Source organism: Schistocerca piceifrons, chromosome X (genome assembly GCF_021461385.2).
Source record: "Schistocerca piceifrons isolate TAMUIC-IGC-003096 chromosome X, iqSchPice1.1, whole genome shotgun sequence".
Classification (NCBI taxonomy): domain Eukaryota; kingdom Metazoa; phylum Arthropoda; class Insecta; order Orthoptera; family Acrididae; genus Schistocerca; species Schistocerca piceifrons.
This window is the reverse complement of record NC_060149.1, coordinates 312,795,039-312,810,334: the sequence shown is the minus strand read 5'-3', so window position 1 is coordinate 312,810,334 and position 15,296 is coordinate 312,795,039. Positions and strand designations below refer to the sequence as shown.

Sequence of the window (15,296 nt, the reverse complement as noted above, 5' to 3'; positions counted from 1 at the left end):
CAAAAATTTTTGAGAAAATATTTAAAGATTCTGAGGAAGATAGAATGAGACCAGAATCTTTGACATAAACAGGAACGTATTTGCATTTTTTGTGCTGTGATAGAAGCAAATTATTTTACATACAGTTTTGGATGTGATGGATCTAGATGATAAGCCATTTTTCTGAATGGTTAACATTGCTTTAGACGTACCCATTTACAGATTCTAAACTCATTTTCTCAGGGGGGGGGGCTGTATCTTATCATCCTATAACTGCTCCCATTTAATCACAGTCCTGTGCGGTACGTTCGGATGCTGGCATTGGCTCGTCAGAGTTGTTTCTATCTGAGGCGGTACTGCTATCTACAACAGACAGCTAGCAGCTGCCAGTGTTCTACAGTTTAATGTTTAACATTTACCATCCTGCATTATTATTATTTTAAAGAAACAAAATAAAAGTGTTGCTACAAAGTGGAACCGATTGGCACTCAAATGAGAGTTGTAATGGAATATTGTGACAGTTTCGTGTAGACGATACATGCATTACGCATAAGCATCATGTTATTCAAAACAATTTATTTTAGGCTCCTTCTACACCACACCATGGTGAGATAGGGCTGACAGACGTAACGACAACAATGCAGAAAATCTGTGCTACACATATATCTCTTTCCAACAATGGAAAATCCAGGATGGACTGTAACAATATTATGAAAAGGAAAGCTGACACTCATCATATAGCGTAGATGCTATGTCGCAGATAGGCACAACAAAAAGACCGTAACAAATAAAGCTTTCAGCCAGTAAGACCTTCGTCAAAAATAGTCACACACACACACACACACACACACACACACACACACACACACACGCAAATGCAACAAGCACAAACATGACTGCAGTCTCAGGCAACAGAAGCCGCACAGCGAGCAGCACCACCAGTGCATGGTGGGAGTGGCGACTGGGTGGGGGTATGGAGGGGGCTGCAGCAGGGAGGGGGAGGGATAGTAGGGTAGGGGTGGTGGACAGTGCAGTGCTATTGGGGAGTGTGCAGGGACGATGTAGAGAGAGTGTAGGCAGCTATGTGTAGTCTGGAGGTTAGATGGAAGTAGGGGAGAGGTGGGGAGAGAGGGTAGCGGAAGAGAAGAGATGAAAAAAGACTGAGTGCGATGGTGGAATGAGGGCTGTGTAGTGCTGGAATGGGAACAGGGAAGGGGCTGGATGGGTGAGGATAATGACTAATGAAGGTTGAGGCCAGGAGGGTTATGGGAACATAGGATATATTGCAAGGAAAGATTTCACCTGCACAATTCAGAAAAGCTGGTGTTGTTGGGAGGGAGCCATAAGGCACAGGCTGTGAAGCAGTCATTGAAATGATGGATGTCATGTTTGGAAGCTTGCTCAGCAACTGGGTGGTCCATTTGTTTTTTGGTCACAGTTTGTTAGTGGCCATTCATGCAGACAGGCACTTTGTTGGTTGTTATGCCCACATGAAATGCAGTGCAGTGGTTGCAGCTTAGCTTATAGACCACATGACTGGTTTCACAGTAGCCCTGCCTTTGATGGGACAGGTGATGTTTGTGACCGGACTGGAGTAGGTGGTGGTGGGAGGATATATGGGAAGGGTCTTACATCTAGGTCTATTACAGCGGTATGAACCTACACAATATACTTGTCTATCTCTAAACAACCCCTCCTCCCAACCCCTTAACTCGTGGCTCATGGCAAAATATTGTATCAAAACAGCTATACTGACACTTGTATTGTAGACTATCTCACAATGGAATTCTGTGTTTTGAATCTGGTTTCATCGCTCTGTTGGATAACTGACTATTCGTTATATCTGAATTACATTTCAAAATCCTGAGGATGCAAGTCTATATATATTAGAAGTTTTAAAGAAATGTATGGTAATTATGTGTGGTTAAATATGTATCCAAGGGTCATTCAACATGGAGGACAATCCAATTAAACTCTAGACAAAGTCACTAAGGCCAGATTCAATACATAAACTAGAACTACTGCCAGATAACTATGAATAATGATGTTTTATACTTTGAAGTATAGGATATAGATACTGAAAGAGTGGTTCTCATTAGCCTGGATAATTTTGGTGCTTATTGGGTATAGGATTTGTCAGTTGTTCACGTGACTGTACTAGATCGCCCAAGTATAGATTGTAGTCAGAAGCTAATGATCTGTATATGCCTTGCGATGGGAACATCCTGGAAATTAGAGGTAATATGTAGGTTTACTGACAGTCACTCTTTATATTCCCTATCAAGTTTCTTTAAACCTGTAGGATGATTATATTTCATAGACAATTTTTTTCTAAAGTGGTAAACTACGTGGAAATCGATTTGTCAGCCAATGTACTGGGGTCGAATACTTGTTATATTGCTGATAGAACCAAGATGTAGGTGGAGAAGAATGGGTAAGATGATGAAGCTCGGAAATATGTTTATTATTCAGAGATATACACTCAGAACTATAGCTGGCCAAAGCTCCAACTTTCCAAACACACACACACACACACACACACACACACATGTACACTCAAAGACAGACAGAATATGACTAGGAAATTGAGAGAAGTAACAAACACAAATATTATGACTGATGATCCATAGCCTAGAAGAAAAGAAAGTCAAGGATGTGCAACATATAACAATTTACCAATTAAAAGTCTAAACATTCTCAAGAGGGAATGTGAAGAATTTCATGATTCTCAGCATACAGTAGAAACGTCCTCATATAATATAAAGTTCAAGAAGTTTAAGGACGGGTATGAAGAATACACACATTACACCAGAGAAACCTTTTTATGTCAAAAACAACGTTAATAATATGGAAAAAATCTAGGTAATGCTATTGTATCCTTGACAATAAATCTGAGAATGCAAATAACAGCTATACATCTCCGAATATCAAAATAATATTCTATATGTGTGACAGAGTGTTTCCATCTCGGTACTCACTGAGAATACTAACATTTTCAGTGGAATATGATGATATAAAGACAGGTTACAAGTTGATGCCTGCAAGTATATTTTGAGTCTTACAGACAGCAATGTACACTACTGGCTATTAAAATTGCTACACCAAGAAGAAATGCAGATGATAAATGGGTATTCATTGGACAAATATATTATACTAGAACTGACATGTGATTACATTTTCTCAAAATATGGGTGCATAGATCCTGAGAAATCAGTACCCAGAACAACCACCTCTGGCTGTAACAACGGCCTTGATACGCCTGGACATTGAGTCAAACAGAGCTTGGATGGCGTGTACAGGTACAGCTGCCCATGCAGCTTCAACACGATACCACAGTTCATCAAGAGTAGTGACTGGCGTATTGTGACGAGCCAGTTGTTCGGCCACCATTGACCAGACGTTTTCAATTGGTGAGAGATCTGGAGAATGTGCTGGCCAGGGCGGCAGTCGAACATTTTCTGTATCCAGAAAGGCCCGTACAGGACCTGCAACATGCGGTCGTGTATTATCCTGCTGAAATGTAGGGTTTCGCAGGGATCGAATGAAGGGTAGAGCCACGGGTCGTAACACATCTGAAATGTAACGCCCACTCTTCAAAGTGCCGTCAATGCGAACAAGAGGTGACCGAGATGTGTAACCCGTGGCATCCCATACCATCACGCCGGGTGATACACCAGTATGGCGATGACGAATACACGCTTCCAATGTGCGTTCACCGCGGTGTCACCAAACACGGATGCGACCATCATGATGCTGTAAACAAAACCTGGATTCATCCGAAAAAATGACGTGTTCCCAGGTTCGTCGTTGAGTTCACCATCGCAGGCGCTACTATCTGTGATGCAGCGTCAAGGGTAACCGCAACCATGGTCTCCGAGCTGATAGTCCATGCTGCTGCAAACGTCGTCGAACTGTTCGTGCAGATGGTTGTTGTCTTGCAAACGTCCCCATCTGCTGACTCAGGGATCGAGACGTGGCTGCACGATCCGTTACAGCCATGCGGATAAGATGCCTGTCATCTCGACTGCTAGTGATAGAGATAGTTGGGATCCAGCACGGCGTTCCGTATTACCCTCCTGAACGCACCGATTCCATATTCTGCTAACAGCCATTGGATCTCGACCAACGCGAGCAGCAATGTCGCTATACGATAAACCGCAATCGCGATAGGCTACAATCCGACCTTTATCAAAGTCGGAAACGTGATGGTACGCATTTCTCCTCCTTACACGAGGCATCACAACAACGTTTCACCAGGCAACGCCGGTCGACTGCTGATTGTGTATGAGAAATCGGTTGGAAACTTTCCTCATGTCAGCACGTTGTAGGTGTCGCCACCGGCGCTAACCTTGTGTGAATGCTCTGAAAAGCTAATCATTTGCCTATTACAGCATCTTCTTCCTGTCGGTTAAATTTCGCGTCTGTAGCACGTCATCTTCGTGGTGTAGCAATTTTAATGGCCAGTAGTGTATGCATTATAAGTTGATCACATGATCATGGCATCACTTCAGGTTGTGACTCCTAAAAGTAGAACAAATATTGACATGGGTGGTAAAAGCGCATTATGGAATTGGTTGGGTCTTGATGTTTTCGATGTGTGTTGGGTGCTCTAATGCTACAAAGAGCAGAAATGTGTTACAGTTCCACCACACTGTGCTAATATCAATATTCTATCGTTAGGAGGCCTAAGCTTACCCATCATGATCCATCTAAACTATAATTTTTTGTAATTTGCATAACACTTTTAGCGAAATGATTCAGATTTTCGTATTTTGTTATGTAAAATACATCAGTTAATGGTAACTGATCATCATCGTGAGACTCTTGCCAAGATGGATTAATAAATGTGGGGTGTATTATGGTGTGAGGTATAATCATTGCACACTCTTCCTTACACATATGTTCCCTAAAATTTACCTAGCAGAGTTTTCCAAGAACTAAAAGTCTTTGCCCCAATAACAGTAAAATCTGAGAATACATCTGTGCTCTCAGTGGGGAGACCTAACTGTCCTGCTGGCAAGAGAACATCTGATGCTAAATGTAAGTGCACCCAAAATAAAATGATCTTAGCTATGAATGAAGACAGTTCACCTGTCATTACAATTTGCCTCCCTCATTCAAACACATAACAGTATTTGTTGCAACCCCTCTACACTCTCAGGTGAATGGGCAGGACAGTGGTTGCCCAATCTGGCCTTGAATATACCCAGCTCACTTGACTCAGGTGTATCATCAGATTACGAGTGGCCTTGGGATAAGGTCGTTATCTCTGCTGGAACTAACCCTGCTATCCTACGAACATCTTGCCACGATTTTTCGACTAACAACCTTTCATCGATCTTAAGGTGAGTGTTTAAATCTAAATATTTAGCTGAAATATCATGGGAAGATGTCGACTTCATACGGCTGAAAACCTGAAACTTCATGAAATACTCATTAGGCCGTAAAAACATAAAAAATCACAAGAATTCTAATTAAATTAGGACACGTCAACCTTACATCTGCTAGAGACCCTTCCACCATACGACAAAGCGACAATTCAGCATCTCTACACCGCAAACACACATAAAACGACAGACGAAAGTGAAGAGTATCAGAAATCAATTTTTCAATTGATGACAGATACCCACGAGAGTCCAAATTATGTACACCGGTCCTTACTAATTGCCTTAGCAAACATACAAAAAAAGCTTTTATGCAGCCACTTATAAGTTCACAGACAGGTAGTTGGCTCGAGTCCAGTACAGTATGGTTCCTCATCAAGAAAATCTAAGAAGGACGAGGTGAACGGTGGAACAGTGCACTTCAACAGTGGTGACGGTTCATGCATATTGTTGCCACTCACATCACTTTTGTAACACTCTTTGTATACTGTGACATCGGCGTTCCCCATATAACAAGGCAATGGCGCTCCTCATATACATGTTGATAGACCAGTTCTTGATTTCCATGTTACTTTTACTTTTTCTTTCAGAGACTATCTACTTGTCATATATATAACATTAACTTAACGAAACTGTATAATAACACTAATACATATGTATTTTTCTTTCTGCAAACAGGGATGGGACTGAAATGGAGTATGAAATCAATTCACAAGTTGTAACAGTCCAACTAGGACATGGCAGATCACTGCTCCATCCGGCTCCTGGTACCTTCCAAGTGGATCTTGAAATGGAACAAGTGATAAAAGAATACAACCCTTTAAGATGGAAGAGTACTTGCGCAGTGACAAGCGTTGCTCAGGTTGAGCATTCTTGGAATATAGAAGGCTGTAAGACACACACTGGAGCCAACAACATTTCCAGCTGTCGTTGCTATCAACCTGGAAGTTTTGCCATCCTAATGACGTCTCATAATGCAGTGGTAGAATTTTTCATTATTTAATTATTGTAAACATACATAATGCATGCAAATCTTCCAGACATTGTAGATTACGAAGCCAAGGTGAAAAACTGTCGTTCTGACACTGAATGATTGTTTTAACCCTAAAATCTACTTGTTTTTCGACTGAGAATGCCTTTAGGTTGATGAAATTTACTCAATGTCTTTTCTGTGAGTAGCTTCCATCTCTGACGTGCACTTCTCGAACACTGCGAGTTATCAGTCTACGGCTGATGTAGCCTTTCCAAAGAGAAGTATCGTCGCGATCGAACTCAGCCGCACATTTATGAACTGTTGAAAATGCAGAAGCGGTTCCTTATAAACCATCTTTAACTGTGGATAAGTTTCTATTGCCAATGAATCATAGAAAACAAATCCTTTTACTGTGACATGGTATTCCATACTATCAATTTCAGTAAAACACAAGGCTGTTTTACAAAGCTATATAAAGAAAATTATTCCGCAAATAATGATGACACTTGCCTTACGTTACAGATTTATTGATATTTATTGATATCGACTCAATCTATGCGTCATACCGATAGCTTTTCACTTTGCCCTCTTAGAGATAACCAAATTGTTGATAAACGTACAGGGCGTAAATTTTAAGTTGACAAACACGAATAACTAGAAAAATAAGCTGATTATTTTCGAGGGGGCCATCTGCTAGTGCTAAAATTAGCCCGCCACCCCAGCCCCCTGGGGGTGGGGCGGGAGGCAACTCTAAAATTTCAAATGGGAACCCCCATTTTTATTGCAGAATCAGATTCCACATAAAAAAACCACTTACATTTTGTCTTAAACATTTGTTTTGATTCTTGGTAGTTGGCGCTGTAATTCAAGAAAATCCATGTTCTCATTTCTGCCTGGAAAATGGTTACGGATAAATAAAAAATACTTATTTACTTCGAAGATTTTGATTCGCTAAAGCTAAAACCCTCCCTCTCTCCTCATAGGGTGGGGTTTGAGAGAGAGGAATTAGAGTTTTACAAATGTTGACCCACATATTAATTTTTTCCTCAGATTGGGTCAATTATTTAAACTTTACTGTCCTCCAGAAATTATTTCTTATTTATTCAAAGCTTTTTTTCTTTCTCAGGCCAATTCCTATCCATTTTCAACTCAACATCTCTTTACATTTAATGTTAATTAAATCAGTGAAAAATGAATTAACTGCTATTAAAAATCTTTAATAGTGCACCCAAGATTGGCACTACTACTGAAATCTTATTTTCAAAATCAGTTTTTAATTATTAAGCAAGTTTCTGTTACAAAATCTACTGCTCCAAAAAATAATTTTAACCTTCTTTCAGAAAACTGTTTAGCATTACACTTACTCTATTTTACACAAAGAATAATTGCAACATCAGAAAAAGTACTGAAAAACTACGTCTGCCCCCCTCAGCGGCGTTGAAAATTGTCATTACACATTACACCAATAGATACAAAATTATTGATCGCTGAAAACAATTCAGTCCATTTCCTGCAGTTCCTCCATACTTCTTATATACATCATACAGAAAAGAGAGAACAATTTTAGAACATCACTACAATTACTCATGTCTTACATACTACTATGTACAAAGAATACCTATTCCATACAAAGTTTTCAGGAAACGTCTTTGAAAAATATCCTAGCCAGCTTCAGTGACTCAGTACAGTTAAAATGGTTCAAATGGCTCTGAGCACTATGGGACTTAACATCTGAGGTCATCAGTCCCCTAGAACTTAGAACTACTTAAACCTAACTAACCTAAGGACATCACACACATCCATGCCCGAGGCAGGATTCGAACCTGCGACCGTAGCGGTCGCGTGGTTCCAGACTGAAGCGCCTAGAACCGCACGGCCACACCGACCGGCCTCAGTACAGTCTTCACGTTTAACACACATAAGAAATACATATTTGTTGGCAAAACATACCAAAAGTCTTAGTAGAAAATATTCAAAAATTACTCATGCCACTTCTGTGGTGCTACTCATCGTATCCTTACTCTTTCGGGAGGTAATCCACTTTTTCCTCTGAACACATTAATTTTTTCACAAACTTCCGACAATCCTTCACATTACGGTAGAGTCACATGTGAGCATACTTCTCCACATCGCTTTCAACTGTTGTTTTCTGTCATTAATAGGCAAATCTCCTTCATATGATTAGTTATTTTATTTCTCTTATTAAATTTACTAACTATAGCATTATAAGGAAGGAGGAAAAACAATAAAAAAATTCTGAATGATGAAGTACAAGGTTGTTAAGAGTGCATAAAACGAGACTCGGCGGATTCATATTAGATTATTCATATTCCCCACAAGGTAACTCAGTATTTCCTAGATTTAATTAAACTTGTCTCTTCAGTATCTTTCATTATTTGTTCTTCTATACTATGCTATTTTCTCGACAGTTACAAAAATCAAACATAAAACCGACAACTCTCTCCTCCTGCACTCCCTCCAGCCTCGCCAGAGAAGAAGGATAGATGATAGCGATAGTTATGAATGATGAAGAGGAAGGTTGACAACACGGAAAGAAAGGAAATAGTATCGCTAACAACTCAGCTTGCCTGGTGCTCGTTAATCACCTGACAACGCAAAGAATGCGTGTCCCCTGAGGCTTTTAGTTACTGCTGTTTAATGGCTGCTCCATTATGTTGTCATTCAAATCACAAGCATTACGCCACCACCTTGCCTCTGATAGATCTACTTCTCTCTCGTCGGCGTACTCGTAATAGCCTTCAATTTATTTAGCTATCCTGCAAAGACGTATTGGCAAATCTTACGCAACAGAAAATGTTTCTCCAATGAAAGGAACAGTTATGGTTTCACCCAGTACTACTGTATAATTACCACCTCCATATTTCCAAAATCTAATCTACCTTTGTATTTTTGTAAAAAGTCGGCAGCTACCAGCATCTCAACACTAAGTCCTTTATTAATCAAAAAATTCAATCCTATCTGTATCCAACCTACAGTGATTGGTAACAATATTTCTTGCTTCACTACTTTCTTGCTTTTACCCGTGGCCACCACAATTTTTAACCTACTCACAGGCATTATCACTATTTGCTTACTTTTAGGGAGAGCATTCACAAAATTCAGAGGCACTACACACACTTCCAAACCAGTATCTATTAAACAAGGAACCTATTCTTTAAACACTGTCACCTCAATTATAGGTTGTTCAATATATTCTTTTCTGATTACAGATTCGGGTTCATCTAGTAAATCCTGCACCACTTCACGCCTGTCAATACCTATCCCTTCTGTAGATAGCACATTTACCTAAACTGATCCCCCTTTCATTCATTATTAGTGTCGGCTTTCACTATCCGTTCCACTATAGACAAATCGAAACATCGTTCTAACTTCTCCCCCTCCAAACTATTCTCTGTATCTGCAACCCTATACAAGGTGTTGTCAGAATTATTTAACTGATTTACTTCTTCTTCTTCTTCTTCCGTCCCTTCATCCTCACTCTGCGAAATTACCCTATTCAGTCTATTCACAACCTCCTCTTGTATCCCCCTAGCATTACTTCCACAGTTTACAGGTAGTCTCACGTCGACTGCGCAGTGCTGCTTTACCCCCACCTCCTGACCTGAGTCTTCACTCCTTAATATGGTTCTTGCACCCCTCATTTAAGCTCTCCCTTAAGCTGAATAATCGAACTGTTTTGCAGTGTCATTCTCCTCTGCCCTTCTATTTTCTTTTATGCTACCCCCATGCTGTCCAATCGGTACCTTCTTAATAAAGGGCGTCGCTAGTGGTTTTCAATTTCGTGCTTTCAGTCTGCAAACGCTAGCGTCATTACAGACTGCTAAAAGTTTTCCTCCTGTGTGACATCACTGCCTCTGTCATTTCGGTCACCTGTCGGGCTGCGTCTACCCATCACGTCATCGTCTGTCAGCTGATAGTAGCTGGCACGCCATTCCGGGTTAATGAACCTGCTTCCAGCAGTATCTCCTCTCCCTCTGTATCCACCCCACTAACCATTACCTCTTTTTATGCCTATTCTGTTTACAATGACTTCCACTCTATGGTCATTAGACCTAACAGGAGGCCTGTACTCTCGTCGGTTCTTCTCCTCTTCCTTCCACTAGCTCAAGATAATGAACAAACCGGTCAGTGTCATCCCTAGGTGCCGAAATAATCTTATTTCTCCAATAGCGCGGTAACTTGTTTTCGATCCCCATAATAATTTGCTCTGTTTCAACCTTGGCAGTTAAACATGACAATGTAGTTACCCATTTCTGTATAAATCTTTTAATACCCTCTTTCTTTGTATCATACTTTTCCCCTGACCAAAATTTATTTAAGACCTCCATCTGTTCACGCTAGTACTAAATTGCTGGATATTAGTTTCAATGTTAGTGATCTCATTAGACACTTCCACTCCAAATCTTGCACACACATCTTTCCCTTCTTTAATTTGTGTTTCCAATACTACATGACTATCCTCACAGTGTCTCTCTACTTTGTGAACCTGTTCATTTACTTTACATAATTCTAGATTTACATCCTCTTTTATTTGTTCACTAGCCTCAGCAACTTGCTCAATTCGCGAGTGTAATTCACTTTTCACCGTATATATACAAAGATGGTATCTTTCTTTCGGACATGTCCGAAAGAACAGATTCCAGCTTAGTGTATATATATAGTTAAGGCTCGCCGGCCACTTGACCACCTTCTTCTTCTGTGCGAATGCACAAACAGTGCCCGAACTCATACGGGAATCGGCAACGCGCCGCGAGTAATGAGTATAATGTCCCGGACTACGAATGTAGTCCGGGACAATACGTTGAGAATGTGGGTTTCGCTGGAGGCGTGCCGGAGATAAATCCCTGCAGTCGCGCTATATTCTGTGTCCTCGGTGGCTCAGATGGAGCCGGCACGGTAGCTCAGCGTGCTCGGTCAGAGGGTTAGCTGCCCTCTGTAACATAAAAACGGAGTTAATCGATCAACAACGAACTTAATCGGATGTCTTACGACGTCCGCCCCGAGCAGATGCAACGAACGAAACCGAACAAAATGAGATAAAAAAAAAAGATGGATAGAGCGTCTGCCATGTAAGCAGGAGATCCCGGGTTCGAGTCCCGGTCGTGACACACATTTTCATCTGTCCCCGTTGACGTATGTCAACGCCTGTAAGCAGCTAAGGGTGTTCATTTCATTGTAACTTTTCACCGTTACAATGGCAGCATTACATTCTCGCCTGACCTGATTAATGTCACTTTTAACATTATTACTGAACAAAGTCATGTCAATTTTAAAGACTCCTTCAACTCAGACATTTTATCCTCCATTTTAGATTCCAGTTCGACTGACAAGTTACTAAATACCTGATCAAATTCGGAATGCAATTCATTTATTTCTGAACTTAATTTACTCATTTTGGAATCCATTTCAACAACTTCACTGTGTAATTCATTTATTTCAGAGCTTAGTGAAGTTTTTATGTCTGACTCCGTTTTGGTCATTTTGGAATCTATTCCAGTTAATCTACCATTAAGTTCTAAGCCCATTTCCTTTACATGTGTCAAAATATTTGTTAACATTTCGGAAACACTACCCTTTGGAACATTAGTAACTGACATTGTTTCCTGTTTTGTTTTTGGAATAGCTACAGGCATTATCGGGGTGCTAGGTTCCGATACATTGAGTTCACTATCCGTCCCATAATTAGTATACATTGAATCTGTCAAGCTGCTACTCGTATTTGCTTGTGATACTTCAAAACTCATGGAATCATTTTCAGCTTTAACTTTCTCCAAATCTACCTCCAGTTTCTCGTCTACAGTTTCCTGATTGTTTTCAGCCATTTCAGACAGTTTTTCAGCTCACACACATAAAATTTTAAGTAGAACACTACTTATATTTTCTTCCTTGCGATCTGCACGGCTAGGCGATACAGCGGGCCCGTTCTCCAGGCCCTGCTTCCACCGATCCAGTTTACGGGTCAGCACTCCGTCCACGGCTGCCAACTGCCCCGTCTGCCTGGCTGCTTTAGCGCGACGTCATCTCTCGTAGCTCTGGTGTCGCTGCCGAAATCTGCCGCGTCGCCCCACTCGTTGTCGGCCCACTCGTTGTCATATTTTCAACGCACGTTCAGTTGCACACCGTGTCTTTAGTCCTACATTACCGTTCCTTTTTTCACACCGGGTGATCACTTAACGAGTTCAATTAAACACTGCTGCTTTTTCATATACAGTTCCTACTCTCCCGAACTCTATATTGTACAATTTATTTGATTTTCCGGCCGATCAGCACCAATTGCGGCGGGGCGGGGTTTCACCGGACTCGTTTTGCGATTTAATTATTGTCCATCTACCTCAGTAGTGTGTCCACTCACGGACCCGTTGCTCTGCATTCGAAGGTACTATGTAGAAGATGAGAAAAGCAGCGTTGAAGAAAACCACCGTCCATACTTACGATTACAAAGTCCGCGTAACTCCAGTAACAAGATAAACATGTAAATCTTTATTAATAACTGGCAAAGTGGGTGCTTCCTCCCTTCATTGAAAATATTTCTTTGTAGGTACTGATGTTTTATTACGGTCCGTTTCATTTATTGTGTCACCAAGCCCACGTTTAAGTCGGTAGTACACCTACTTCTAGGTCGTGCAGCTTATATCACGGCTAAGACAGCCAGAAATGTGCTAAGTCCAACTCGAAATATTACGAGATTCACACAGACAACACACTGTTACAAAACGAGTTCACATTCGGTCCTTTTCAGCGGATTCTTCGAAAGAAGATGCTCGTCAAAATGTTCTGTACATGCATACGGAACACGCCACGCAGAATATTCACAAAGGCCGATAGTTTCACACGCGGTTTATTCTGCAACCAACATTCCAAAACTTCTCAAAACTTCACGGTAATGTCCGTAATTGCATCTGCTAGCACGGTGATATAAACCGAGCGCGATTTAACCGTCATTTCTTCATCTTACAGATAATTTTTTAGGGCTCATTTAACATGACCTTATCGTCCGACACCGAGACCACGAAGGCCCGAATGCCGTCGGTCACAGGGCATATAACTCATTCAATTACGCGGGAAAGACTTCTCTCTCATTAGTTGATCAAAATGATCATCCAATCAGATTAACCTTTCATGATCAATTTCGCGTGCAAACCGCTTTACTCCAATCAGCATTTGCAGATGCATCTACGTCATCTAATATTGCAAAATTTCACAAAATGTTCCACAAAACCAAACCAAACAAAAATTAAAAATAACTATGCTTGAAATAAGAAATAAGTATCCTCTTACTATCTTTCTGGCTGCCTTATTACAAAGCAAACACTCCTAGACATACGTTATCCACCAGTCAGGGGGGATTCGCCATTTTCAGGACATCCTGGTTACGTAACACTTGCTAGTTAAGGATGGTGTAAAACATTATAAAATTAAAATTTGACATATGTCCCCACATACACACTCGCATTCATTCTCATCTACTCCCACCCTAATACAAAATATAAATATCAACTATTAAACGGTATTATTTTCCTTACGAAAGCAAAATTATTAAAAGTTTAGAATTAAAATTCTTTAAAAATAACTTGTGCGCACTGAGAGTGCTGTTAATATTTTCAAATGACAAAGAAACTTAAACTGTCATGTTTAATATTTGAATTTACTTCACTAAGTGTCCGTTAAGTACTTTTTTAATAAGATTTTTATATTTTCAAAAATATTAAAGTTATCCCTTCTAAATTATAAAAGTTTCTATACCAGATTTGAAAACAAACAGATCATATTTATTACAGTTATTTAGTTCTTAGGTGAGATTAATAAGTGAACTTAGTACGCTCCACACAGCGTAGTTCTCACGGTCCGCACACCACGACAGATGGCATTATGACGCCAGCAGCCGACTATACAACGGCCGGGGCTGGAGGCTTCATTGCCAGCCTCCAATACAGCTTGACCTAACGGAATAAAACTTACTGCAAAACTCTGCAGCCGTGCAAATAGCTGCGACGTTACAACTTACACGGTGGTATTGGGAAGAATTGTGGTGAGATGTGCCAGCGCGGTCTCATTAACTCACAGTACACCTTACCTGAACTTCTTAGGTCTGTCTTTTTTTCTCATGTGACAACACCTTGCTCTTTAAACCATCGCTGAGGCTGAGGATAATATTACAGGGCGCCAAATTTGTACCATTGCAGAGGAAGGTTGTAGACACCTTAAAACCAAATTTCAAACTTCTGCATCGCAGCTGTAAAGATTTATTTGAGCAACTGTGCTTCTTGCTACACCTTGTGAGTACATCTACTAATCTGTTATGTGCATCAAGTAGAACATCAGCAAATATGTCACAAACATCAGCATTCATGACCATGGTACAAGGACCGGACAAAACCTATGTTTACCAAGGGTAAACAAACAAAAAACACAAAACAGTACTTTCTTCAAGAGAATAAAACTGAATTATTAATTGAGCTCTTGACTGACAGGCCAAGGATACAACAAGAAACATCTTGTTTGTGTGTGTGTGTGTGTGTGTGTGTGTGTGTGTGTGTGTGTGTGTTGTTTGTTTGTTTGTTAGTTTATTACTTAAAATTAAGGACATTTTCTGACTTGTCAAGGAATTTCAATCATTATCACAGCAGGATTAGTCTTTTGAGAAATGGAACTTGAAATAATTTGAACAGTTACGACAGCAGAAGTAGTTTCTTGACAAAGGCAGACAATCATAGTTTTTTGGACGTTTCATGACCTTTCTCACAATGTAGCGGCTCTGGAAAACATACCTTTCCTCTGGTCACCGTCAGATGATTTGTTAGAAAAGCAGTACAATTTGAAAGGAAGCAGTTAAATTAGGTTTCTTCCCTTCTGGGCAGATATGTTAATCAAAGTCCACCGACAGCTTTCATGAGTGTGAAAGCAAATGTATTCTGCCAACTTTGAAGTGACAGTAACAA

The 15,296-nt window shown here is 40.4% G+C and overlaps 1 protein-coding gene across 1 annotated transcript in view; it reads left to right on the top strand.

Annotated features, from left to right (window-relative positions):
- LOC124722331 overlaps window positions 1–15,296 on the top strand; it is a gene marked incomplete at its 5' end in the record, with an annotated part of 298,305 nt that overhangs the window by 213,427 nt on the left and 69,582 nt on the right. The window contains one exon of the mRNA XM_047247507.1: window positions 6,042–6,345. Coding sequence (XP_047103463.1) covers window positions 6,042–6,345 — 304 coding nt within the window. The remainder of the gene's footprint in view (window positions 1–6,041; window positions 6,346–15,296) is intronic.